General features: G+C 39.1%; 5 protein-coding genes across 12 annotated transcripts in view; 3 read left to right on the top strand and 2 right to left on the bottom strand.

Moving 5' to 3' along the window:
• Window positions 1–5,048, top strand: part of LOC105285236 (trafficking kinesin-binding protein milt) — a 41,764-nt gene extending 36,716 nt beyond the window's left edge. For 3 of the 4 annotated variants that reach the window (XM_011349335.3, XM_011349334.3, XM_011349340.3), the window contains 3 exons: window positions 72–265; window positions 421–663; window positions 741–5,048. In XM_011349335.3, coding sequence (XP_011347637.2) covers window positions 72–265; window positions 421–663; window positions 741–2,202 — 1,899 coding nt within the window. In that variant the 3' untranslated portion in view covers window positions 2,203–5,048. The remainder of the gene's footprint in view (window positions 1–71; window positions 266–420; window positions 664–740) is intronic. The other variant, XM_020033580.2, reaches the window with a different exon arrangement.
• A 404-nt stretch (window positions 5,049–5,452) lies between these two features.
• Window positions 5,453–7,113, top strand: LOC105285232 (60S ribosomal protein L11). Its single transcript, XM_011349326.2, has 5 exons — window positions 5,453–5,545; window positions 5,995–6,159; window positions 6,250–6,399; window positions 6,472–6,619; window positions 6,936–7,113. The coding sequence occupies exons 1-5, from the start codon at window positions 5,540–5,542 to the stop codon at window positions 7,061–7,063; spliced, it is 597 nt and encodes a 198-aa protein (XP_011347628.1). The 5' UTR covers window positions 5,453–5,539; the 3' UTR covers window positions 7,064–7,113.
• Window positions 7,114–7,234: 121 nt separating this feature from the next.
• LOC105285227 lies at window positions 7,235–19,191 on the bottom strand. Of its 3 annotated transcripts, XM_011349319.2 has the most exons (10): window positions 18,695–19,191; window positions 14,695–14,943; window positions 14,109–14,374; window positions 12,625–12,903; window positions 11,990–12,535; window positions 11,623–11,859; window positions 11,431–11,526; window positions 10,695–10,796; window positions 10,127–10,185; window positions 9,624–9,733 (listed from the first exon to the last, which is right to left on the bottom strand). In XM_011349319.2, exons 2-10 carry the CDS (start codon window positions 14,918–14,920, stop codon window positions 9,712–9,714), a joined length of 1,833 nt encoding a protein of 610 aa, XP_011347621.1. In that variant the 5' UTR covers window positions 14,921–14,943; window positions 18,695–19,191; the 3' UTR covers window positions 9,624–9,711. The 3 variants fall into 3 exon arrangements, with proteins under 3 accessions (XP_011347619.1, XP_011347620.1, XP_011347621.1); XM_011349317.3 differs by lacking the exon at window positions 10,127–10,185 and having other exon boundaries at window positions 7,235–9,733; XM_011349318.3 differs by lacking the exons at window positions 10,127–10,185; window positions 10,695–10,796 and having other exon boundaries at window positions 7,235–9,733.
• Window positions 14,877–24,034, top strand: LOC105285228 (DNA topoisomerase 3-alpha). 3 transcript variants are annotated; one of them, XM_011349322.1, is made up of 13 exons: window positions 14,877–14,965; window positions 15,882–15,985; window positions 19,713–19,799; window positions 19,962–20,305; window positions 20,376–20,494; window positions 20,578–20,924; window positions 20,991–21,279; window positions 21,357–21,855; window positions 21,958–22,300; window positions 22,386–22,980; window positions 23,055–23,295; window positions 23,428–23,675; window positions 23,834–24,034. In XM_011349322.1, exons 3-13 carry the CDS (start codon window positions 19,719–19,721, stop codon window positions 23,872–23,874), a joined length of 3,147 nt encoding a protein of 1,048 aa, XP_011347624.1. In that variant the 5' UTR covers window positions 14,877–14,965; window positions 15,882–15,985; window positions 19,713–19,718; the 3' UTR covers window positions 23,875–24,034. The 3 variants fall into 3 exon arrangements, with proteins under 3 accessions (XP_011347624.1, XP_011347623.1, XP_019889142.1); XM_011349321.2 differs by lacking the exons at window positions 14,877–14,965; window positions 15,882–15,985 and adding an exon at window positions 19,299–19,484; XM_020033583.1 differs by lacking the exons at window positions 14,877–14,965; window positions 15,882–15,985 and having other exon boundaries at window positions 19,299–19,799.
• On the bottom strand, window positions 23,701–25,096 carry LOC105285229 (protein chibby homolog 1). The gene is made up of 3 exons (XM_011349323.3): window positions 24,596–25,096; window positions 24,400–24,515; window positions 23,701–24,235 (listed from the first exon to the last, which is right to left on the bottom strand). The coding sequence occupies exons 1-3, from the start codon at window positions 24,777–24,779 to the stop codon at window positions 24,143–24,145; spliced, it is 393 nt and encodes a 130-aa protein (XP_011347625.2). The 5' UTR covers window positions 24,780–25,096; the 3' UTR covers window positions 23,701–24,142.
• Window positions 25,097–25,136: the final 40 nt, after the last annotated feature.

Raw genomic sequence — 25,136 nt, 5'->3', positions numbered from 1 at the left:
TAATTAATTGGTTGCAACGCGAATTTAAATCTATTGAAATGTGCTAAACGCTTGTACCGTTTGTGCATTAGGTGGTGAACTTATTAGCCGAAACACAAGAGCAGCTGCGAAAACAAAGGAAGCGTGGGATGCCGGTTGTACGGGGTGGATCGCTGTTTCCATCGATGGGTGCGGCACCGCAGCCGGATTCTATCGCTTCGGAATTGGAATCGTCCCTTTATTCTGAATTGAGTCTCGACTCTGGAATCAGTACCGGTGATAGAATGTACGTTACAAACTTAATACTCTATTATTAAATTTCAAGTAAAAATTATAATGGAATTTTACATTTTTAGAAAATTATATATTCAAATAACGTGAACTGTTGTTTCAATTTACTTGGCAAGTTATAAAATAACTCACGGTACATTTGTTTTATAGATCAACGTACAAGAAGGCGTTTGAAACGGTTCGTAGCGCATCTCGTGCATCGTACGCGGGCATGGATCCCAATCAGTTTCCCAGGATAGGCTCCATGACGACATCAACGTTATCCAACAATTCTACTGGACCGCGAATGAGCTGTGGACAAATACGGCCCCAGGCATCTACGTTTCCTAGTTTGGATTCCACCGGTCACAGCGAGAGCGAAGGGTCTTTGCTTACCGAATCGGAGGATTATCCGTGCGTATTAATTTTTTATTCGTCGCAAAAGTAAATCTGCTTCCTCATCATTAACAAAACTCTGCCACGCGTTTCAGAGGGCCACAACGAACCGGGGTTCCTGGTGCTCCAGGTGCGGCCGATCTAGAAGCCGCTCTGCGCCGCTTAACGCCGGCCGAGGTGTTAGTCAGACGTGCGTGCCTCAGCACAGGCGCCGGTTATAATTACGATTACGACGGTGGTACGATACATTCCCCGCCGACCTTCTTGCCTTTCGACTGTCGCACTCCAGACAGCATCATGTCGACCGGCAGTAGCGGCAATCTGAGCGGCTTCAGCGGCGGCAACGCTTGGCGCATACCGCAGAAGCTGCAAATAGTCAAGCCCATGGAGGGATCTCAGACATTGCATCACTGGTCACGATTGGCGACGCCGACGTTAGGTGGACTGCTAGAGGATAGACCAGGTGTAAAGACCAGGGGTGGTCGCGCACTCGAGGATCTCGGCCTCATAACGTTCGCGTTGAGCGATCTGGAAGAAGACGAGGAATACACGAATCCCGGTAAGCCGTTCCAGGATACCGGCTCGGTCTATACCTACACTAACAGTACGGTGATGCATCCGGATGATCATACCGCTAGTAGCGTGACACCGAGCATCGTCGGTAGTCGCGTCGCCACCGCGCCTAGCAGCGGTATGAACTCCGGCATGAGCACTCCTCGCGCGCACAGCCGTCGTAACTCAACGTCGACGTTCTCCACGACGTTCGGACTGGCGAAAATGTTGAACGAGAGGGGAATCAAAGCCGTCACGCCCTCGTGCGTGGGTACGCCCACCGACGATCGGAATTTCACGCCAACTGCCACGCCATGCAACAGTCCGGATGCGAGTCTATCGCCTAGATCGTCGTCACCGCCACCAGAAACCGGTGCCTCTCTAACAATGGGGTTGCTCAGTAGCGGAGCGGAATTACTCAGGCGTACCTTCAGCTACGAGACACCGGCGGTACAGTCTAAGAAGAAAAGAGCCAAGTCTACGATCTCGCGTTCCGACAAGAAGGCTCTCACGGGGATACGCTTAGTGGAGAAATTGGAGAGGATCGGTATCGATGCGATAATGGCTACCACCATTAGCTCGTCGATCTCACCGTTAGCTCTGCAGGGTGCTCTGTACACGCGTCGCTCAACTGGAAGTCCAATGGCACAATTGACTTTCCTCAAAACTTCAATGTCCTCCAGCGCCAGCCAAGAAAAGCTAACATCCCCTTCGTCTTCGGCATCCTCCGTTAGTAACGAGTTCCCGTCGGGCAAGCCGCCATTACCGAGCAAACGAGACGACAGTAAGCAGCCCGAGGCCAGTATATCCAGTTCCAATGCATTTAACTCGAGAGCGGGTCAATCACCGGATCGACAACGACGATCGGGCGCTAGAGCGACTAGGCCTGATCTGGGACGAGTTAAGCCACCAGTAACGACGTCTGTTACTAAAGAATCCACCACACAATCGGCATTGGGAGCGATAAGCTCGCTTCTCTTTGGTCGTAAGGGTGGTTTATTGTAAAGACTTCGTGGAGCCTTTAATATGAAAAGCGGATCAATCAATTCCAGCGAATTAATTATTTATGTACGTGCAAAAGAAAAGCTCATTTTTTATTACATGGAGATTTTGATTTCCGCGTTATTGCTTTGGCTAGCAGAATTCGTGGCCTGTCGGTCAGCATCATTGTGCTTTCATTCCTCTGTACATTAATTTGCCGCATCGCAGTTTTCAATGCAGTTGTAGCAAGTTATTATGTAAAGATAAAATTCTCGAACGATCCTCTACATGTTAATTCTCACAACTTATTGTAAATTAGGTTATTATAAATTATAGGTTGCTATAAATACATTTTGCACAATGAACATAAAATCATTCAATTTTAAATTTTATTTGAAAAATTACAATGAACATACAAGTATATGGAGAATCTTTTAAACACGGTGTACAGTGAGCACGAAACTATATTTTAAGTTTTCTTGTAAAGATAATTATTGTAATCGGGACGAAAGACAAACATTTTGTTACGTTGAGAAAGTTTGTCACGTCAAGAAAAATCTGCGAACTCGATCAATTGCAAAGAACTTAAAGATCATTGTACCTCGTTGGGAGTAAAATTATATTGAAATATTCAATTTGTATCTATGGACTGCTACTTACTGTACATGCATATCATACTTTAACGACACAAACGAACGAAGAATTATACGCATAATTACACGCACGAAAGAATGATCTTTCTATGAAGAAAACGCAGCTAAAACTCTACGTAAAAACATACGTACAAAACGTACGTACATAATATAAATACTTTTAATAAATTTATTTAATAATTTATTTAAAAATGATATGTATATATATAATATAGTATTACCAGCACACATTAGCAAAAATTAGCCAAAGACTAAGAAATTGTAGCATGTAGTATATTTATTCCTAATTATTTGGTTCCTTGTTTCATTTTAATATCTGTGATTGCTGAAAACGTAAATCTCGAGTTTGGTCGGACAACGACTTTGGGAAACTACACAAGTTTGCTGTAAATATGCAGCACAGTTGGCACAGTCCATACGTACACAGAAATCAAGATCGAGATTCATTTCTAATGGTATAGAAGAAGATGAGAAATAAATAAAAAAGGACTATAACAGCAGAGAACAGTTAACGAGATTAATACACATTTTAAATTTGCAGCTAATGATTGGAAAATAAATTATTGACACAATGTAAATCAATACAAAGAAGAGAGCGAGAGAATGAGTGTGCGATGCATCCTATTATGATACGATGTTTTATGCAATTTTTAGCATAAAGTCAATCGATTTGGTGCTAATTTATTTTCTCTAGCGAATGTTTGATGAAGAATCATAGATTACAATGCTATTGTCAGTCTTTGCACGCGGAAGATTGTGCATTTAGCATTGATTTATAAGTATTGTACAGTATAGTTTAATGATATGCAGCAGGGTAATCAAGCGTTTTACGTTTTCCTTTTTTTTTTAGCAATTTCCTATTTTTTCTTTCGTAACTTATGGCAACTTTTACTTTCTGCAAATAGGACTGACTTTTACGTAAGAGAACTGTAATGTATTATAGGGAAGCGTGTTTAGCTCGACGCAGCCTTGTACATAGACGTACAAATTAATAAATTAAGTTGGAAAACAATGCTAATATCGCTATCCTACCTCGTTTGCATTTCCGCCGACATTTCCTCGTTTTCTTTTGATCTTTCGAGAGGCCTAAAATTAAATTGAGAAAATTACAGTGGATACGTATGTTATTGTAAATAGAGCGACTGACGAATCGATCGAGGAAATATGTTTTACTGCAATTACGTTACATGTTGATACTTGAAAGATGCTGGACGGGAAACTTTAACGATAAACGATGTCTCATATCTACTAACAATCATCGATTCCTGCAAGATAATTTTGTATACGTTGGGAACGAGTTTCGAGACCAATTCTGAAGCCAACTAATAAAAAATAAATTGTATATCGAAAACGACGAATAATAAATATTCTGCATGAAGGATCTAGAATGTAGTAAAAATGCATTTAGATAGAATATAGATATATTTATATATTATATTTCCCTTAAACAAATAATAAACACAATATACCATATACCGTTAAAGAGTTATTAAAAATCAAACGTATCGGTAATTGCGGTAAAATCAAGTGAATGTATGATCATGAAACGGAGTAGGTAAATAACGAAGCATTGCAACTTAGATGCATGTCGGTTTTTCATAAAATCCGAGAAACTTTATAAGGAAGCTTTACGTAAAGTGTATAAAAAATAAATAATGTATATATAAACAATACGATAAAAGCTTTTGATGCTATTTGTTTTGTGGAAAATCTTACATGATTAATTTATTCTGGCAACCAATGAAAATTGTACGCGGATGTTCAGTTTTTGCAATAAATGAACAATATTTGTTATAACAGGAAAGTTGCATTGCTTCGATATATGATGTTCCTCTGGAAAATATAATGTTATAATAAGTGATAATATGAACTATGATCCTGTATGCTAGTGTCTGTTAGATTTACTGTTAGTATACTGAGATTGAGGCCTTAGTACCTGTAAAGTTTTCGTTTAGTGTTTAATATCTTATTTTAGATTGCAATGCTGGCATATGTACTTGGATTTCATGTAGTACTTATCAACAAGCATCACCGTATTAATTTATTCAATCGGGCAATTTAGAACATGTTTGGAACAAAGTTCTTTAAGTCTAAAAAGGTGCTATATTATCATGCTAGAAATCTTCATAGTAATGTATAATTGTTACAGTAGAGATACAGTATATATCTCCCAAAATTGTGAACAATAAATATATTTAAGTACTAATGATGTATATATACAATGCTTTATCTGTTATCTGCCTCAAACATAATTAATAAATAAAATTCTTGTTTTATTCCTCCCTTTTTCGTTTACAAAAGAAATAAAATATCAAGGAACTGATAATTGTGTAATTCATAATAAAATTATTCATTAATTATATTGAAATATCTGCGCTAGAACATTTGATTTCATGAAATGCATTATACGCTTTGCATTTGTAATATAGAGAAATTAATTTTTATGAAATTACTCGATCTCTATACAAATCAAATGGCTCCATTACGTAACACGCACAAAAGTTAACCAATCGCAGGAATATAGTAATTTGTTATATCGCATTTCTGATTGGTCAATTATTTCCTCTTCTAGTTGTTTCCTATCTTCACGTGAATAACATACGATATCGTCTACAGTTGGCCATCCTGCTAGTGGTAAGTTGGCAATGCTGGCATGTCGACCATAGTGAAGTAGCGTGGCCGCGTGTCTTGGATCTCTTCTTGCTATCATGGCGGTGAGTGTGTGATTCTTGTCTCGAAAATTCTTCTTTTCATCCGAATGTATTCATTGCATCACGTAGTTGCGTTATGTGTCATGTTGCTATAGGAATAATTAAAATTATGGACAAATCACCGATAATTTACGTTTTTGGTAAAAACGTCGATATTCAAAGTTGTCGCTGTAACAGATCTACATGTAACACGCTTGTTTTCGAACAGCATTTATTCTTGTATAACCTATCGTAACTAGAATATTATTACTTTGCTTAACAATAAATAAAACTGTTTTGATCAACATAATCTTAACAAACTCTCTTGTTTTTACGCTAAGCATGAAGGCAGATAATTAAAAATATGTTTTGTCGTTACAAAATAGACCAGAAAAAAATTCATGCTGTATACTGATCCATTTGCTGACAATCGATTGTTTTCTCATATTAATAATTACACTGTATAATTCTAGGACACGAAAAAGGTGCCCGAGAAAAAGGGCACTTTCGAGAAAAAACTGAAGAAGAAGGAGCCGAAAGATGCATCGAAGAACGTGATGCGCGAAGTTCGTATCCGCAAGCTCTGCTTGAATATTTGCGTCGGAGAATCTGGTGATAGGCTGACGCGTGCTGCCAAGGTAAATTTTATAATCAATTTATTTTTATTCCGATCAAAATATTCACGACGGGTTATTCAATCTTTAGACTTAAATTAACTTTTCATGCAGGTGTTGGAGCAACTAACGGGCCAGCAACCAGTATTTTCTAAAGCTAGATATACCGTACGCTCCTTCGGTATCCGACGTAATGAAAAAATAGCGGTTCATTGTACTGTGCGTGGCGTTAAAGCCGAGGATATACTTGAGAAAGGCCTGAAGGTTAGTCACGAAGAAAAATTTCCTCTGATATTATCATTTATATCATTAATTTAATGTATCATTTGTTTACAGGTACGAGAATATGAACTTAGGAAAGAAAACTTCTCTGGTACCGGAAACTTCGGTTTTGGCATCCAAGAACACATTGATTTAGGAATCAAATACGACCCGAGTATCGGTATCTATGGCTTGGATTTCTACGTTGTGCTTGGACGTCCAGGTTAGTAATACGATTTACTGCTCGTTGAATATCGATAGTGGCACATGGCATCATAGGTATCATTGTTGCATGGTGGTATCTATAATATTATATTAAATATGTGCCAGAGGAAAGTGCTTCATATTTGCAACTCATGCCTACTTTATTTTACTGGGTGTGTTACGTAATTGAGGCTACATTTTTATAGAAATATTGACTCGTACTCCAATACTTGCATAATTCTAGTAAAAGTTGTTATTAAAATTACAATTTATCGCTTGCATATGCATAAGAGTAAACTATAAACTAATTGTTTGATGTTATATCTGGTTTGTAGGATTCAACGTAGCGCACAGAAGGAGAAAAACTGGTAAAGTCGGTTTCCAACACAGACTTACCAAGGAAGACGCTATGAAGTGGTTCCAACAAAAGTACGATGGCATTATTATAGCCGGCAAAAAATAATGTTCATACTTTGTATTTTATGACTACGTCATAAAGATATTTTCAAAAAATTGTCTATTATTTCAGTAATACCTTGTATCACCTTTGACAGTGCCTTAATATTGTTCAATCTTATGAATATGCGTTTATTTAGCTCTCGCAAAGCATGGAAGTAAGTTATCGACATACTCAAATTTCTTAATTTTTATTTCAACTTTCCACACTGCGTACAATGTAATCCAAACACCGATAATGTAAGAATAAATTAAGGAAATATGTCTTTCACTGTAATATATATAAAAGGGGAAGGAACAAGAATGTAGAATTAATTGCATTATACATACTTATTAAAATCGCAGAAACTCTTATCGAAACAAAGAAACGAATTTTTTTGAGTGTCATGTTTTAAACATTCCTCGACATTCTTTCACGCATTATCATTATGAATATTATTTTCGATGGAACGACATGTTGGAGCTTTATCAATTATAATGGCGCTTACTTAGGCCTAATACTCGTACAAAAAAAAGGAACTTCATCGTAAAATAATTAAAACGAAAATTTTCAGAGTTAGGAATGTGACTGCTTAGATGTAATATACGAAATCATATTTTTCAACTATGGACGTTTTGATATAGCAGATATTACTGTTAATGTTTGTTTCTTGATTTATAAAACGTTTATTGAGAGAGTATTGCTTCAAAAAGCGATCTGTATGTGATATGATCTGTATCTGTACATCATCCCTCCATCATTGGCACCCTTATGCACACATTTTTCAAACCAATCGTGTTAAATGATAAAATTCTAACATTACACATTTTTATTTCCGTTCGATACTCATTAAACGGTTCAACAATATACCAATCTGAAAAAATAATATGAAAATTAGCTATATCTGACGTTCTTACGAACATATCCAGGCTTTGACGGAGATAAAATAATGTTTGATGCTAAGCATTAACTTTAATCATAATAAAGTAATTCATGCACGTTAATTGACTGTACGTCTCTCTTTGGTTTGAAATTAAGTAAATGAAAGTATCGCATAAGAGAAAATGAATAACTGTAATTATAACAAGACATAGGAAGTGTGCTTATTGACGTCCACTAATAGTTGCACTTGAATCACAAGATCTACTTAACTTGAAGTTACAAGCAGATAAAAAGGCAAGATATATCCTTCAGTCTCCATATTGTTACCTTATCTGGACGTCATTTTACCAGACTTTGATATAGATAATATATACAGGATGGTTCAGAGTATTATGTACATGTAGAATTAATTTATTATCCTTTAAAAGGATATCGATTTATATCCCTCCTACTGCGGCATTCTACTCCAAAATCATATCCTAGTACATAATTAGAAACGTGAAAGGCGAACAGGAAACCTGATTCATCCTGGATATATACGTGTATATAGATATTATATATATTATATATTTCATTTTCATAACAGGTAAATATATAAATAAATTTTATTTGATCTATGTTCAGGGATTCACACACGTGATAACGAGAAAGATATATTCAACTTTCGTACTTGTACGAACAGATGGACATGCATTTCAAATAATTATACAAAGATAAATTCTCGAGTTCGATTTCAAAGTCTCCTTCACATGAACCTTTTATCTTATATCACATGCTTTTTCCTCATTTATATAGAATGTTTCATATTTATGATATAAAGAATGTAAGTGCGTAATAATCATGAAGAAGTAAAATATGATTAGCGATAACTAGACAATGTAGTTTTTGTCAGGTATAACTAGCATATTTTTATCTATATTTAAAGCATGTAAATCGTGCGATACGCGTAATATTACTTTGTAATACATGGCCATCGTAGAATGTGATGTTACACACACAGCTATAAATAAACCTTTCTCAGTCTATCCAAGCTATATGTATATAATTTTTGTTAAATCCCAGAACTTTACATACCTCATTAGAATAATTTAGTTTCCCTAAAATTGCCAACTAACCTGTAGCGGCGCGATAAAAATGTGATGTAAAATATTATAACAAAATTTTAATACATTTATATTTTTTTGAATCTTTTATAATAATTTGTCAGACATATTGTCAGACGTGTCTTTTTTTAAATCTTTTGCATTACGTTACATATAATACATAAAAATTAAAAGTAGAAAGATTTTTTCACGTATTTTTGATAAAATATAATATGTATAAACTTCACAACGTTCTATAAATTAATAAAAAGTGATAATTGTTACTTAAAAAAAAATGTTTAAATGGATATTTAAAAAATTTATATTTATCATGGACTTATACTGCATCTCCTAATAATTAAAAAGTATTCATGAAGTTTATACAAAGTTTTCGACTACACACCAGAATGCGTAATCTCGAAATCTACGAAAGAAATGTATCGTGAAAACTCGGGCATTAGATTATTTAACACCATTCGTCAACAATGAAATAATTTCTTATATCGAAAGCTTTTAGAAAGCGTTACTTTCTGGCCGTTCGATAATATTTATCGATATTGTGCTTTTCCGCGTCCGTAAAACCCAGGATACTTTCAATAGCATTTAGATGACCTTGATGATTCTCCTTATCAGTTAGGAAATAGTAGATCGCCGATTTTAGGAACTGCAAGGTGATTTCCGGATCGAGAGTACCCTGGCTGCTTCTCGCTTCTACAATGCGCCGATACATTGCCTAATTCAAATAGAATGGCACATTTGTTAAGAAATGCTGGTAGGATAACGTGGGTGAGACAATTTGAAAATGTACAATTGTTTGTACGTATGATCATGTTCCAACGAGTTTGACTCCAGATGTACTCGTGTATATACATTGTGTCACATTTCAAAAATTCGATCATATAATGATGTAAATAATATCTAATTATTAAGTATATATGTGTGTGCATTCGATAATATTAAAGCGATTGTAAAGAATTTTAAAATATAATATCATAACATTACATTACAACCAATTCGAACACTGGTTTATGTAACTCATATCAGTAAGCCAACCATCTGGACTCAAAGATATACATCTTGTATGCGGAGTGAAAGCGTGCATGGCTGTAAGCTCGTGCAAACTTACATTAACCGAAGATATAAGAGGCTGTTTCTTCCAAGTGCACTGGGATAAAATCGCTCGATCTAAGAGCAATGTATAGAAGTATAAACCATCTATGTTCGTGCTTGATAGTTTGCATGCAATGAAGCATTCCCTAACGCGAATATAAGAAACAAAATAAATACAAAAATATATATATATATATATATATGAGCGCAATTGTGTGCTCTTCTCCACACGCCCTTATTCGCGTCCAAAACCAATTCTACTGCAGTACATGTACAAGACTCTTCCAAGGTATTGTCATCTACGGACGGTAACACTCTGGGACAGTCTGTGCAATTAACAAATGAAGAAAAAGTTAGTGTTGATTAACACTAACTATGATTACTCCTCTATCTTTTCAGTTACAAAACGTAGAAGCGGAGACCGTAGCGAGCGTTGCATCTGTGTCAGAATACTAATTCTTAATATAATAAACATTGATAAAAGATCGAATGGTGCATCGTATATGCGAAGAGATGCTACGTTTATGGGCGATAAAAAGTGGATAAGAATTGCGTCACGTTGGCAGTCGAGTTAAGATACAGACCTTACGTGTGCCAAGGACCCAGAGAGAAACAGCCTCCTGAGCGCTTAATAAACTTTGGCTACGTTCGGCTGAAATGTGAGGTTCAGGCGAGTAACTTGTGTCCTGGAGTGTGAGCGGCGACCAAAAAAAGTGACACATCGTTAGTACAAGAGTATTGTGAACTACGAGAATGCTCGAAAAGTGATGTACACGCCTCATTAAGCGTGATAAATGTGAAGAATGAATCAATAAACGCTTAATGTAACGTAAGTAATGTAAAAAGCTGATTAGACTGCACAAGAGACGTAATCAAGATTTATTTTGTCAGGCGTGTTATTGTGTTAGCACAATTAATCATGGGAAGATCTCGCTCTTCCTCATTTGTGGGAAAATTCAGTAAGATATTATAACTACGCAAGTTCTATTCGTTATGCTTTAGATAGAATGCACATCTAGGAAGAGGAACATACTAATGATTAAGCAACGAAAATAATGCAAACGTCGGACCAAAAAATTATGATGTGCAAATCGCAATGCAGTCTAATGAATTATGAAAGCTCGATGACGATAAAAATGAATTCGCTGAAAAAGACTGCATTAATAATAACTAATATTTGAAATGCTTGAAATAAAAAAAGTTTAGAAAATTGAAAATTATTGTGCAATACAAAATAAAACTGATTTGCGATTTTCGTAATTTCATATTTGGTAACGCAAAGCTTATGAAATGATAAATTATAAATAATTCACGTCTCACCTTAACATTTTCTAACTCTGCTTGTGTGACGGTCAATTGTTGAAGCAGTTCTGCAACGGTGACTTTAGGCGGTGATTGGTGCGCGTGCACGAGTATCTGTAATGAAAAATATTCATTTGAATATATTTTTTTTAATGTCTCGATACTGCTTCCGTTTTGTTTTTGTAAATCTTTCATGAATCTCTTTTATACCTGATCAGCTTGCTCTATACGCGCGGCTTCTTGTCCTTTGGCATACATTTTCAGGTACATTTGCTTATTCCTTTCCTCTTGTTCGCTCAAGAGAGTTTTCTGCTCGTTAAGCTCAGTCTTCACAGCCTCTAATTCGCCCTCTAATTCACGCGCACGAGCCTCTGCAAGGTCCACGGTTGGCCGCACCTCGCAATAACGGGTATTGACCTCGGACAGTTGATTCAATAAACTTTCCACCTATAATGTACATATTACCGATATATTTATAATTATACTTTTCTTTTCCCTTTATGAAACATTATTAATTAAATTAAGGAGGAAAATCTATGATATGTCATTTACCAACCACACGAGAGACTTTATTTACCTTGTCATTGTGTTTTTGTTTGACTTCCTGCAACTCGTCGACATGCCGCCTATGCATATCTTCGATTCTATTTTCATAATGACTAACTAATCGTCTCTCTTCGTCTCGCTCTGTGTTAATCGGCGTTGCTGAGGTCGCATCAGAAACAATATCGCTGGATACGGTGTTGGCGCACGTTGCCGTACCGGTAACGATCTCCGGCTGTGATTCGGGTAGGCATACGGAGTCTTTCGAATGGACGGAACCATTTTCGAAGTGCCCGGAATCGGTTAATGACGGGGAAGGATCCACGTGTGCACGTTTCTCCGGCGTTTCCGGGCTGACAATGGATTTCTCAGCGGCACCTTCGTCGGGAAGATCTTTGCTCGGCGACTCCGGCGAGAAAGGATTGTTCTCACGCACGGTGAGCGCGTCGCTACTATCCGTTCGTTCCTCCGGACTGTTCAGTGAAGCCTTGTACAATCTCAGCTCCACGACCTCCTTCGTTAAACGCAAGATCTCCCGGTCCTTCTCATCGATCTCTTTGCGCGCCTCTTTCAATAAAGACTATACAATAAAATATATACAATAAAATGAAAGTAATGAGTAAAAACCGCAAATTGTTCCTTTTTTATCGTAGAGACGTTCGAAATTACCTGAAACTTTCTGACATGTTTAGCCGCTCTTTGAGTGGGCGTGAGGTATTGCTCGTTATCGCCGATGTGATTCGAACAATGCACGACGTATTTCCGCGATCGACCGGACCAAGTGGTGCCGTTCAATGCAAAGGAGGCATGCTCGCAGGCACTCGCCGTGCTACAAGCGCTGCTGTAGCTCCTCACGCTTTCGGCATCGCTATCATCGTTAGCTCCCGTCGTTGTTCCCCCAGAGGCCGCGTGACCAGGCCGCGGCCTCACCGGTGTCAGTGAGAGACTCTGAACGGTACATTTTTCAATTAACAAAACCCGTTAGCGCGATTAATTAAAGCAAAATGCACAATGTACATCATTATTAATACTGCGATACATAAATGCCGCATTAATTTCCCAAGAATACAGTTTTCTTGTACATTAAAAAGTTTAAAGAAGAGTGGACAAATTTTATATAAATTCACGCAAGAGAACATCAGATTGATAAATATATTGTAACTTTGCAAAGAATATTTTAAGAAAAATATTTACAGCTTAATTAGATCAAATATTCAAATTTATGACACTTATTAAACATATAAGCTTCGCGGATATCAATGTTAACTGTTTACTAGTACTTCTTTATTGAATTTTTTAAGCGTGAAAAAATTAGAGGAAAAGAACTACTGGTCTATGTATGATAATTCACAGAAATCAATACGACGGTTTATAACGAAGTGCCTACCTGTTGGACGATTCCTTACGTGTACGTGCTGTACTTAGGATAATGACACGCTCGTCCGGAATATACCTAGTCACGCGAACGGGGCAGACCGACCATTGCAATTTACCGTGCGAATTAGCGGTTAATCAACGGAATCTCAAACGATGTGCCGAAGTTGTGGCTAGCGAATTAAAGGTAAAGGTCTCGGCACGGATTTTGTCGAGTAGTATATGCGTGACAAAAGCCGGAGATCAATTTCTTCGCGCTATAGACTTGCCGAATACGCTCGCGGATCTTGGAAGCCGAGCGGCGGGGTGTGGATATACCTCGGCGTTCTCGATACGCTTCTTACTGCGTCGCGCGAGGGTAGGTGCGCGAAGAAAATGCGAGCACATTGAATATTCACGCAGACTATTCTACGCTGTACCGTCGCAACGAGCGAAGCATAACGCGGTATCTCTAGTAGAACCATCGTCCGCGTCCTTTTCATTCTCGCGTTTCTTTGTGCGTGTTATAAAAGAGAAACCGCACGAATCGAGCGAAAATTGGTATGATTTCGAGCAGCTGCATAAGCTGCGTGGATCCCCAGGTCCGATCCAAATTAATTTAATCCGAAAGTGCCTGCCTACAGCGGCGAAACCGAGAATGCCCGATCTACGTAGTACGTGCTACACGACGATATTAATCGCTCTCCTCGGATCGACAGCGCGGGGACGGTGCGAATTTTCGCGTAAAAAGACACGGCAGCGGGTGACACGACGGATGCAACGTGGTGGACGGTACTCACGAGGGATCGTTGTCGCGGCGAGTCGGTTCCATTCTCCGTGATGACCGGGAAGGTATGATGATCCGGATGTTGATGCTGCTGCGACAACTGCAGGAGGTGGTTGTGACGACGGTGATGGTGTTGGTAGCCGACCAGGGTCGTGCTGGTAGCGGTGGTGGCTCGCGGATGTGGCGGTACCCGTTCGCCGCGCAGGCGCATGCTAGCGGCGCGACGCAGGGCCGACGGCGATGGCCTCGGTATACGGGAGTCCACTGGAGAGGTGGCAGCTGTTCACGGTGTTCACGGTTAATAATTAAACAGCGGGAGATGGAACTGCGTGATCGAAGGCGGCCACGCAGTGGATAGCCTGCCTCGTGGCTGCTTCGATCGAGTACAAATTTAAGAGTTCAATGTTCTGACGTTTGCTTTAGGCGTTGAATCGAGTAGTTTCAAATTGATCGTTCTTATAGCGTTCAAAATCTATCTATATGATCCATCAATGGCTATAAAGAAGCCCGTTAATTATTTTAAGCAATGCATTTTAATGATGTCGACCGTTACTTGGCGTAGAGATAACCCACGCGGATTTTAGCTTTATTAAACTCACTAGGACTATCAGCTGATCCAGGACTTGACACGCGAGGAGAGCAAATTGCGGCAGTGACCTTGTTCGGCGAGGTGACAGCACACGTTGTCATCGTTGACGCGAGAGACGTTGGGGTAGCAGCAGCGGCGACAGCGACGGCGACGACGGGGAGAGTTGATTGACCTGGATGCATCGATTGTAGAGGATGAAGGGATTTTTCGCTTCCGTAACGAGCCATCCAACTCATCTTAGCGCCGCAGTAATTGTCTCCTGGTACAACACCGAATGCCCGGTTAATAACTGAATATTTCTAACATTTCAGAGATTTTTAAAAATCTTTTTTAATCAAGTGTAATTGTTATTGAATTTCTTTACTTGAATTAATATAGCGCTCGATTAATCTAGCATGTAAGAAAGTGGTATCATATACAGGGTGTCCCGGGTTTTAACCGACAAACTGCGGGCGCATATTCTACTAGTGGAAATAAGAAAAAATTCTTATATCGAGTTTGCTTAGAAATGCTTTATTACAAAGTTATAAATCAATATTGAAAAGAAATATGAGATAAGTAACAACGGAACATAGTGTAGAATTTGGAAGGTCGAAGATGTGTTTATGTTACGTGTATTCACATGTATTCATGTTCACTATGTTGAAACGATTCAGTATGATTGTTACTTTCACAACAGTAGCTGTTAGATTTCAATCGTCGTGTCAACTAGCAATTACTATCAGAATGCCAAAAGTGTTTTCAAATGAGGAATACACCGATATTCATTTCGTGTACGGATTCCGTGACGGAAATGCACGAGCTGCCGTACGAGAGTATCAACGTAGACTTCCTAACAGGAGAGTACCAGATAGATTTAAAGCAACGAATTACTAATTCAGTTACTGAGATGCAACAAAATTTTCAGGAATGTCGTACCGTAACAAATTCTGTACTACGTCGATGTCTAGCTTGTATCGATGTGCAAGGACAACATTTTGAAATGCGTCACTAAATCATTGCGTAGATAATTTTTATTCTTGTGAAAAAATCCGTTGTTACTTATCTCATATTTCTTTTCAATATTGGTTTATAACTTTGTAATAAAGCATTTCTAAGCAAACTCGATATAAGAATTTTTTCTTAGTTTGTCGGTTAAAACCCGGGACACCCTGTATATATATTGTCATCGTTTTTATACCGGCACATTATTTTCAGATATCCTCGACGTGACGAACAAATCCCTCGGCAAGCCGAAAAGAGAGCTATTAGGTGGGGTCGAGGACATATCGATTGCACAAAGCGCCGTATGCTGAACCTAGGTCAGTTGTCCACCGAACCCATTCCTTATTTTCAACATGACTTGCAAATTTTTGGAGTTCACGAGTTTCGGATTCTCATTTCCTCATGATTACCGAAATACAGTTGCGGACTTGCGCATGTCTCTTGCGTACACCGACGATCGCGCGACCTCGACGTTATTCGCACAATCAAGTGCATTAAGCGTTCCGTGCGGTTGTTAACTTCGCGTGTACTTCGTTCTTGTACGCGGAAGCCGGATGCGAACCGTAATTTTATGGCGCGCCTTGGAACAAATCACAGGATTGTGTAATACAGTTTCCAAGGGACCGCGAGCCCCAGTCAAACGCATCTCGGTTTTGCTCTCTCGAAAAGAGAAGAATCGAAAACTTTAAAAAACGAGAAAGAATACAGTCGAGAAAACTATATAAGGTTTAATAAATATATATACAGGGTGGGGCAATAACTATTACCACCTTAAATATCTTCTAATTTATAAGGTCCAGAGGAAAATTTATGTAATCAAAATTATATGGTACGAAGGGGGTTAACATATGGCGATAATAATTTTTGTCCTGGTGGAGGCGCTTCGAAATACATCTTGCACGATTGACTTATCTATCGATACTACTTTTTATGTTTATCTTATCCTGTGAACTTATTAAGATGGCCTTCAAAGGGTCTTTGTTTTCATTGAAATAAGTTTACGTCACTATTTATTTTCATCGATGTATCCGTTTGAAGAACAAGTTGATCCTCATTTATGAGGAATGTCAAAATCAAAACATTCCGACAAAACATACTAATAAAGCGTCATTTCGTACATCTTTTAAACGTAAATTTCATTTAATATAAAAATGTATTTTTTATCCTTTTCATTTACATTTAATCTTGTTCAATAATTTTGTGTCATGAGTTCCGTACTTGTTTTAAGCTCCTCTATAAAATTATGGAAAAAAAACATACCGAACCTATTAAAAAAAATGAAGGTGACCTTGATATCTTCGAAGCGCCTCCACCAGGACAAAAATTATTATCGCCATATGTTAGCCCCCTTCGTACCGTATAATTTTGATTACATAAATTTTCCTCTGGACCTTATTAAATTAGAAGATATTTAAGGTGGTAATAGTTATTGCCCCACCCTGTACATGTAACTTTTTTATGAACGCATATAAATAATGAATTGTTACTTGAAATGATGATGAAACAGCAATGATGATAATTTTTGTGAACTCTTGTTATTATCATAAAAAAATGAACAGATCTTAATGTTTCTAATGATATCGAACATATCGTTTTAAGATCCTTCTTGCGTTCAATCGTTCGTTACGCTCAATGATTTCAACAGCTGTTACGAAAGCCGAGAATGCGAAATCCCGTTGATTTTGGTTGACGTAAATACGTCGGTTAGGTTTGAACGTATCACGGTGACCTGGAAAAAGCACTCGAAATAAAACGAAAGGCTACGAGGAAAACGGAAAGTCTACCTTTATCGAAATGCGAAGTAATCGATCAGTCCGCGTTCTATTTCAAGGATACGCCGCGCTATTATGCAGCGTTTTACTTGTCGACGAGCCGGAACAGCGATTTTACGTCAATAGGAGGTCCGATATCGCGCTCGTAAATAATTTTATGTAAATGCTTTGTTGTAATACGCACAATATACGTCCACTTATCTTTGTGCTATTTACACCTTTAAGGAGAAGAAATCATATTTTATATTCGAAGAAAAGTACTATTATAGATTAATTTTTATTTTATTTTATTCTGCAATATAATGTTGCAATAATATAATTATGTAATAAGTAGATGTAGATTTTCTGTGCTTTATATTTTAACAGCGTAGAAAAAGACAGAGAAAGAGAGGGAAAGTGATACTTGCACAATAATTGACATATAAATAATTGTTATGACGCTCGGCATGTGTGTGTGTGTGTATGTTGAGTGCAAATAATAATATTAATAACTTAAAAATTTTTAAGCATATGACTCTTATCGAGTCAGCAACATTGAGTAAGACATGTTACAATAAACAGGTTAATACTTTCGCGTGAACATATTCGAGCGGTCGATTGCTGTGGAAATAATACAGCATCTTACATAACGCAAACAAACTAATTATTATTACGTACATTGCAAGTTTTTTAACGGGCTAAGAAATAAATATATGGACACTCGCGATTAGCATTGTTTAACGTTAAATGCAAAGTCGACGTAACGTTTTACATTAAAATGAAACGCAAGGAAGAAGATAACTGCCATTTCGCTATAAAAAAATTGTTCTAAATATTTTTCTGAAAAACTTCAGTGTACATCCACGATGGTTCTGTTGCCCGCGTATTTTTAACGCAATCCACGATATCTCGCGATAAGACGTTACAGTTTACAGATTAGATCCGTTCCTTTCGACTGCACCATGTTATTATCCTCCGCGTATTCAAAATACGTTTAAAATCCGACGCTAAAGGGAGGAAAAAGAATAAATATTCAGAGAAATACGGTAGACCGGGGTGAAAAAAAGGGAAACGTGTTTTACGTGAATAGATCGCGATCGTTGGCACGATCTCTTTCCCACGTTGCCGCTGCATGATCTCGAGACACTTGCAGCGTTTACGCTTTCATCTCTCTTTCCCTCTCGCCCGAGAAACGCTGCACGCGTAACACGTACGTGCGCGTAACATATCCGATCGATAGCTCGAGGAAGGATCGAGAAGATCACGGGCACTCACCTCAACGGAAAGCATCGGCGTCGCAGAAAACGCGCGGTCATCCACTTGAAGTCGTCTGGAAGCGCGCGACTATGCTTCATAACCCGCAATAATATCGCACGGCACTCTCGAGGAACCGCGAGAGAGAGAAGCAGCGTTCGCCCGCCGTCGAACGTCGTGCACCGTCGAACACCTACTGTCACCGCGACCAGGCCACGTGGGCTCTCTCGCCGACGGAACTACTGGCGAGTGCACGATCGAACACCCCCGTGGAAAACCGTCGTCCCCGGCCGTGTCGCTCGCCGACTCGCGAACGGCGTGAATGCTGCTGCGATTGACCGCGACGAGCGCGGATCACGTGATTAACCGCTTCGCGAAACGAGCCGCGTTCGAACAGAATTGTAGCAAGAACGCAGCGTCGCACTATTGTCGCACCGAGGACCGCGATATCAATCGCACGTGACGTTAGCGACGAAAAGTCGACTTCGTTGCACGTACGCTGCATCGCCACGAACGATCCGGGGCGATCTAATGAATCGGATTCCGACAGCGTCGCGGACTGCACGCGACATCTGTTGAGCGAACAGGACGAACTCGCGCGGTCGGTCGAGTGGCCGATTCGAATAACGCCGATACGCGTGCTCCTTTTTTACTAAAAGAATAAAAATCGTAAATGTTTCATTTACCTCGATATATAAAATGTTTTTTATATATCGAGTTGATGATTTATATTACTTCACGCGGTAAATCTGAAGAGTCTCTTCTTTTACATTCAACTCGATAGATAAATTGCTACTGATATATCGATGCTGTACGTATTCAAAAACGTGAAGATTACCGAAGATTACGGAACACATAACCTACAATTGAAGTTGACAATGGCAAGAGTCGTGTTATGGCTCTTCTTAAATTTGTTAAATCGCATAATATTGCATTATTAAATCGTATAATATCTTGTAATCTGACACTTAAAAGTGCAGTTAGCAGTTTCTTTAAACCGAGTGTTTCTTGTTTGGTGATAAGGTGGTACTGTTCACAGCACACCATGAAAGTCCTCAATGTTGCCGAAAAGCACGACGCTGCTAAAAATATCGCTGGTTATTTATCACGCGGTACCGGTAGAAAGGTAAACACTTGTATCTTTTCATTTATAATGTTCTCAAGATACATAATCCTGACTATCACTTATTCATCATTATCATTATCAGGATTCATATCGTCTAATTATATTTTATATTTATGAATGCAGTATAAAAGTAGAGCAGTAAGCGTTTCTTTTTCTTTATAGAGAGAGGGTTTATCCGTCTACAATAAAATCTTTGACTTTAATGTACAATTATGGGGCCAAAATTGCCAAATGGTGATGACATCTGTGTCTGGTCATTTATTAAATCACGAGTTTGTGGGAGCGTATCGCAAATGGCAGGGCTGTCATCCGTTAAGCTTGTTTGATGCTCCAGTATCCAAACAATGTCCTGAAGATTACGTAAAAATCAAGAAAACCTTGGAGCGAGAAATACGATCTTGCAACGCGCTGATTGTTTGGACAGATTGTGACAGAGAAGGCGAGAACATAGGCTTCGAGATTATACAGGTCTGTCAAGCAATCAAACCTAATATTCGTATATACAGGTAAGCAAAAACATATTTTTTTATTTATTGGTGTGACAATGTCTGTAAACTGACATAAATGACATTTTAGAGCAAAATTTTCGGAAATTACGAGACAATCTGTCGATAGGGCTCTGCACACTTTGCAGGAGCCAGATAAGGCAATGAGCGATGCTGTAGACGTAAGAAGCGAACTAGATTTAAGAATTGGTATTGACACTATTGAACAAAATTATCAGTCAATTATGCGGTAATTTCTTTACAAGCTTTTAATTGACATTTATTGTCAATAGGTGCTGCATTCACGAGGTTTCAAACCTTGAGATTGCAAAAAGTCTTTCCTAATACACTTGGAGACATGCTCATCAGTTACGGAAGTTGTCAATTTCCAACGCTTGGATTTGTGGTCGAGAGATTCTTAGCTATCGATCAGTTTAAATCCGAGCCATACTGGAAGATAAAAGTGACCGACGATCGCGACGGCATATGTGTAGAGTTCAGATGGAGCAGAGTACGATTATTCGAGAAGATGCCTTGCCAGATCTTTCTGGATATGTGTTTGGAACGGCCAGAAGCTACGGTGGAGAAAGTAACGTCCAAACCGAAGAGTAAATGGAGACCGTTGCCTCTAGACACTATTGTAAGTAGTGAACTTAATGCACAAGTGAAAAAATCCATTGTTTTATTCCAAGAATTATCAATACAGGAACTGGAGAAGCAAGGCTCCCGTAAATTACGTCTAAACGCGAAGGAAACGATGAGGATAGCGGAGAGATTGTACATCCAGGGTCTCATCAGTTATCCACGCACGGAAACCAATATATTTCCAAAGGAATTAAATCTGGGATCGTTAGTGGAGCAACAAGTGAACAATGAGGCATGGGGTGGCTTTGCGCGGGGTTTATTGGGCACCGGAATATCTCCCAGGCAAGGGAAGAAAAGTGATCAAGCGCATCCCCCTATTCATCCAACTAAATACACTGACACTTTGCAAGGTCCGTTTTTAGAACTGCGTTTAAATATGATATCAATGTCTATCAGTTAATTATTGCTTATCGGAAAATAATTGTAGGAAACGAAGCGCGAGTCTACGAATTCGTGGTGCGGCATTTCTTGGCTTGCCTGTCGAAGAACGCGGAGGCTCGGGAAACGACGGTGGAAATCAATATAGCGGGGGAAAAATTCACGGCCAACGGTCTGGAAATCATAGCGAGGAATTATCTCGATGTGTACATATACGACAAGTGGGAGAGCAAGCAGATTCGCGCGTACGAACAGAGGCAGGTCTTCAGGCCGACCAGCATAGATATGGTGGAGGAGAAGACCTCGCCACCGAGTTTATTAACTGAAGCTGAATTGATCGCGCTGATGGACAAGCACGGCATTGGTACGGATGCCACTCACGCCGAGCATATCGACACCATCAAGTCCAGACAATACGTGGGGTTGCCGGACAATCAGCATTTTATGCCGGGCAAGTTGGGCATCGGTCTGGTCATGGGTTACGACAACATGGGTTTCCAGATGTCCAAGCCACACCTGCGCGCAGGCCTCGAAAAGGATTTACAACTGTAAGCCAATCACAGCAAGTCCCGTGCAATCACAAAAGAATTTTTATCTTGCGCTTGAACGGAACATTGTGCTAAATGTATCTCTGTCACGCGAAATTGTAGGATATGTCAGCGACAGAAAGATCCAGGTGAGGTATTACAGGACCAGATTAATACATACCGCGAAGTGTTCAGGGTGGCGATGGAACGCGCGAACCTGATAGACGACGCTTTGGCACGCCACCTCGACGAGAGGCCCATTCAAACCGAGCAAGCGCAACTGGCACCAGCAGGGGACATCACTATCTTCAAATGCCCGAAATGCGGCTCTAACATGGTCTTAAAGGACAGGAGGCAAGGAAGAGGGAAGTACATCAGTTGCATGGGCTATCCGTCGTGTACCAATGCGATCTGGTTGCCAGAGGCTGTGGAGGATGTCGAGATCCTGAACGAAACGTGTACTCAGGTAGACGAAACATTTTTAACCGCCATAGCTCAATTGATGTTTTATGTCAAATCATTAATAAGTAATGCAAACAATTTGTTTCCAGTGTACGGGAAACATGCGGAAATTACGATTCAAATTAGTTAGGAATGTGATACCTTTGTACGGTACTTCTTACACGACTTGCATAGGCTGTGATACTACGTTCAATGAAATGTTGAATATAAAAGAGGATTGCGTGAGGCAAACTGGAAGAGCGGCACTTACCGATCACCATAACACGAGGGACAACTCGTCGGGCACAACGTTTACCACGACCACATCCCAGTCGCAAAATGCTCGGCAACAACGGCCAACAATTTCCGGCAATATGCGGTATCCTGCTTCAAGTAGAGGCTATAGCGGCTCGATCGGAACTTCCAGCACATCCGATAGACGCGCGCAAAACCAACCGAGTAGAGCAAATAAGCCAAACACCGGCAGTAGAAGCGCGACGGTATCGGACGATGAAGACTATAGTTCGTGGATTAGTACGAATGACTTTAACAGCTCGGAGAACAGATCAGGCCAGTCTAGAAATCCTCGTAACACGAACAACAGAACTAATACGTGGGGTAATATTGACAACGACGCTGAGGTCATGTGTAACTGTCACGAAACCGCGATCCAGTTAACAGTAAGGAAGGAAGGCCCGAATAAAGGTGGGAGTCGGTTGCAAGTTTTCATAATTCGCTTCAATCGTGAAAATGATGAACAACCAGCCGTATAATTCCAGGACGCCTGTTCTACAAGTGCGCTAAACCACAAGGCACCGGCTGCGACTTTTTCTTGTGGGCAACCGATAGCGTTGAACCCCGGGGTAACACGACGAGCGACGATTCAAGCTGGACATCCAGTGTAAATAGAAACCACGGAAGTGCCGGTTCGCTTCCTCGCGGTGGTGGTGCCTCTAATAACGATTGGGGAAACGCGTCGACGAGCAGTGTTACATGCCACTGCGATCAACCTGCTCGAAAGTAAGCGAGCTTTTCCATCTTTCAACTAAACTTAATAATTTTGAGTTAAATTGAGTAATTTTGAGTTCAATTGTTATCGATTATTCAGCTTTACCTTGTTCCGAAAATATTAATTTTCACGAATTTATTTAGGTTGACGGTTCAAAAAGATGGTCCTAATAAGGGACGACAATTTTACGGATGTCCAAAAGGCATGAACTCCACTTGCAACTTCTTCAAGTGGGCGGACGAGGACGACGCTGATAATGAAAATACAGATTGGAGCAATTCTGCTGCGGCTAGAAGAGGGAACCAAACGCGTAATAGAGGTGGAGGCAGTGCTCCTAAAAGGCCCAGACTCGCTGGCGGCGGGAGAAAGTGTGGAATCTGTGGAATCGAAGGTACTCTAGTGTAAAGAACTTATTTTTCGTTTGTCAGATTTATTTGACTTTTTTCAAAATAACAATTTTTTATGTCTGTGTTAATTATATCTATTACGATGTTCACACAAATCGTACGTGTCAATTTATTTCTTTATTAATATATTATTCCTTTGCAGGTCATACAAGGACTAGATGTCCAGAAAATATGAGGGATTGACGAACGTACTTCTTTTGACACAATATTGTAAATATTGTACAGTTAATATTTGAGACTGGAGTTATAAAAAGCCTAATTAGAAGGAAACAGTGTCAGAAATGGCTTTTTTCTAAGACTTAATTATCATTATCTTCATAAGTACATATTCATAAGGACAGAATCAAAAAATATATGAAATTAATTTTTTAAACAAATGTTGCATTCGATCAAACTTCACAGTTGCTATTTAATTTCTAAAAAGCACAAGTTTAACAATGTTTAACAATGCTTAGGCGGCGATTCTCTTGTTGTGAGAAAAATTATTTTTCAGTCTCTCTAATTCTTCTTTCTGGGAGTGAGCCTCGGCGGTTGTTCGTGTTAGCTACAAAACAAATGAACGAATTATCATATTACCATTATTAGTTATTGTTTATACGCTGCCGTATCAGAATTTTGCTATATTTATTATTTTCAACATAAATGTATCGTCCTTTTCAACGTCAATCTTTTTATGTTACTTATAAGATATATCGTGTAAAAAGTTACCATGTCTAATAGTACGTCAAATTTTAGTTTTAACAAATTGTTCTCCTCCTCCAGTCGCTTTACTTCTTTCTTTAATTTCTCGTTTTCTTTAAAGGTACCTCCTACCTTACCAGATTCTAGGAAAAAATCTATTTTTATAGACAAGACACCAAGACTTAATGTATGAAATTCATGTGCAATGATGAGCGTTATTCACCTGGAATCCATACGCCAGCCTCGAAAACGGCTTCTTGATCACCAAGCCGAAGACGTATAGGGCCTACCTCAGGGCCAAGTTCTTTCTCTATTCGCTTAGGGCTTAAATTTTTGTTTGCTAGAAAAACCGCTGCTTTCCTAGTTGGCGTCTTTTTGGGGGAGAATTTATTCGAGAATAAAGGCATCGTGTCGCGTTCCGTAAATTAAATAGTGTTAACAAGTATTTTTAAGACTAGCATTGACAAGTAAGGTTACCTAATTTAAGAAAAAATAGCATAGATTTATGGATGTTTTCTTCGAGCGAAGCAAACTTACGTATACTTCACTTATTAGAGGTACACTTATTAGAGATATTTTCTATCTTATATAAAAAATATTTTATTAAATATTAAACACTATTTTTTTTTCTACACTCTATTCGATGTAATTTACAATCGAATGAACAGAATACAACGAATCGAGTTTGTTTATCGAACGTCGCCAAGGCAACGCCAGGGATGTATCATCGAAGAAAGTCGTCCGCTGCATTCAGCGGACTGAAC

This window comes from Ooceraea biroi, chromosome 5 (assembly GCF_003672135.1).
Source record: "Ooceraea biroi isolate clonal line C1 chromosome 5, Obir_v5.4, whole genome shotgun sequence".
Lineage (NCBI taxonomy): Eukaryota > Metazoa > Arthropoda > Insecta > Hymenoptera > Formicidae > Ooceraea > Ooceraea biroi.
Note: the sequence above shows the minus strand (reverse complement) of the source record. Positions and strands in the feature narration are given on the sequence as shown.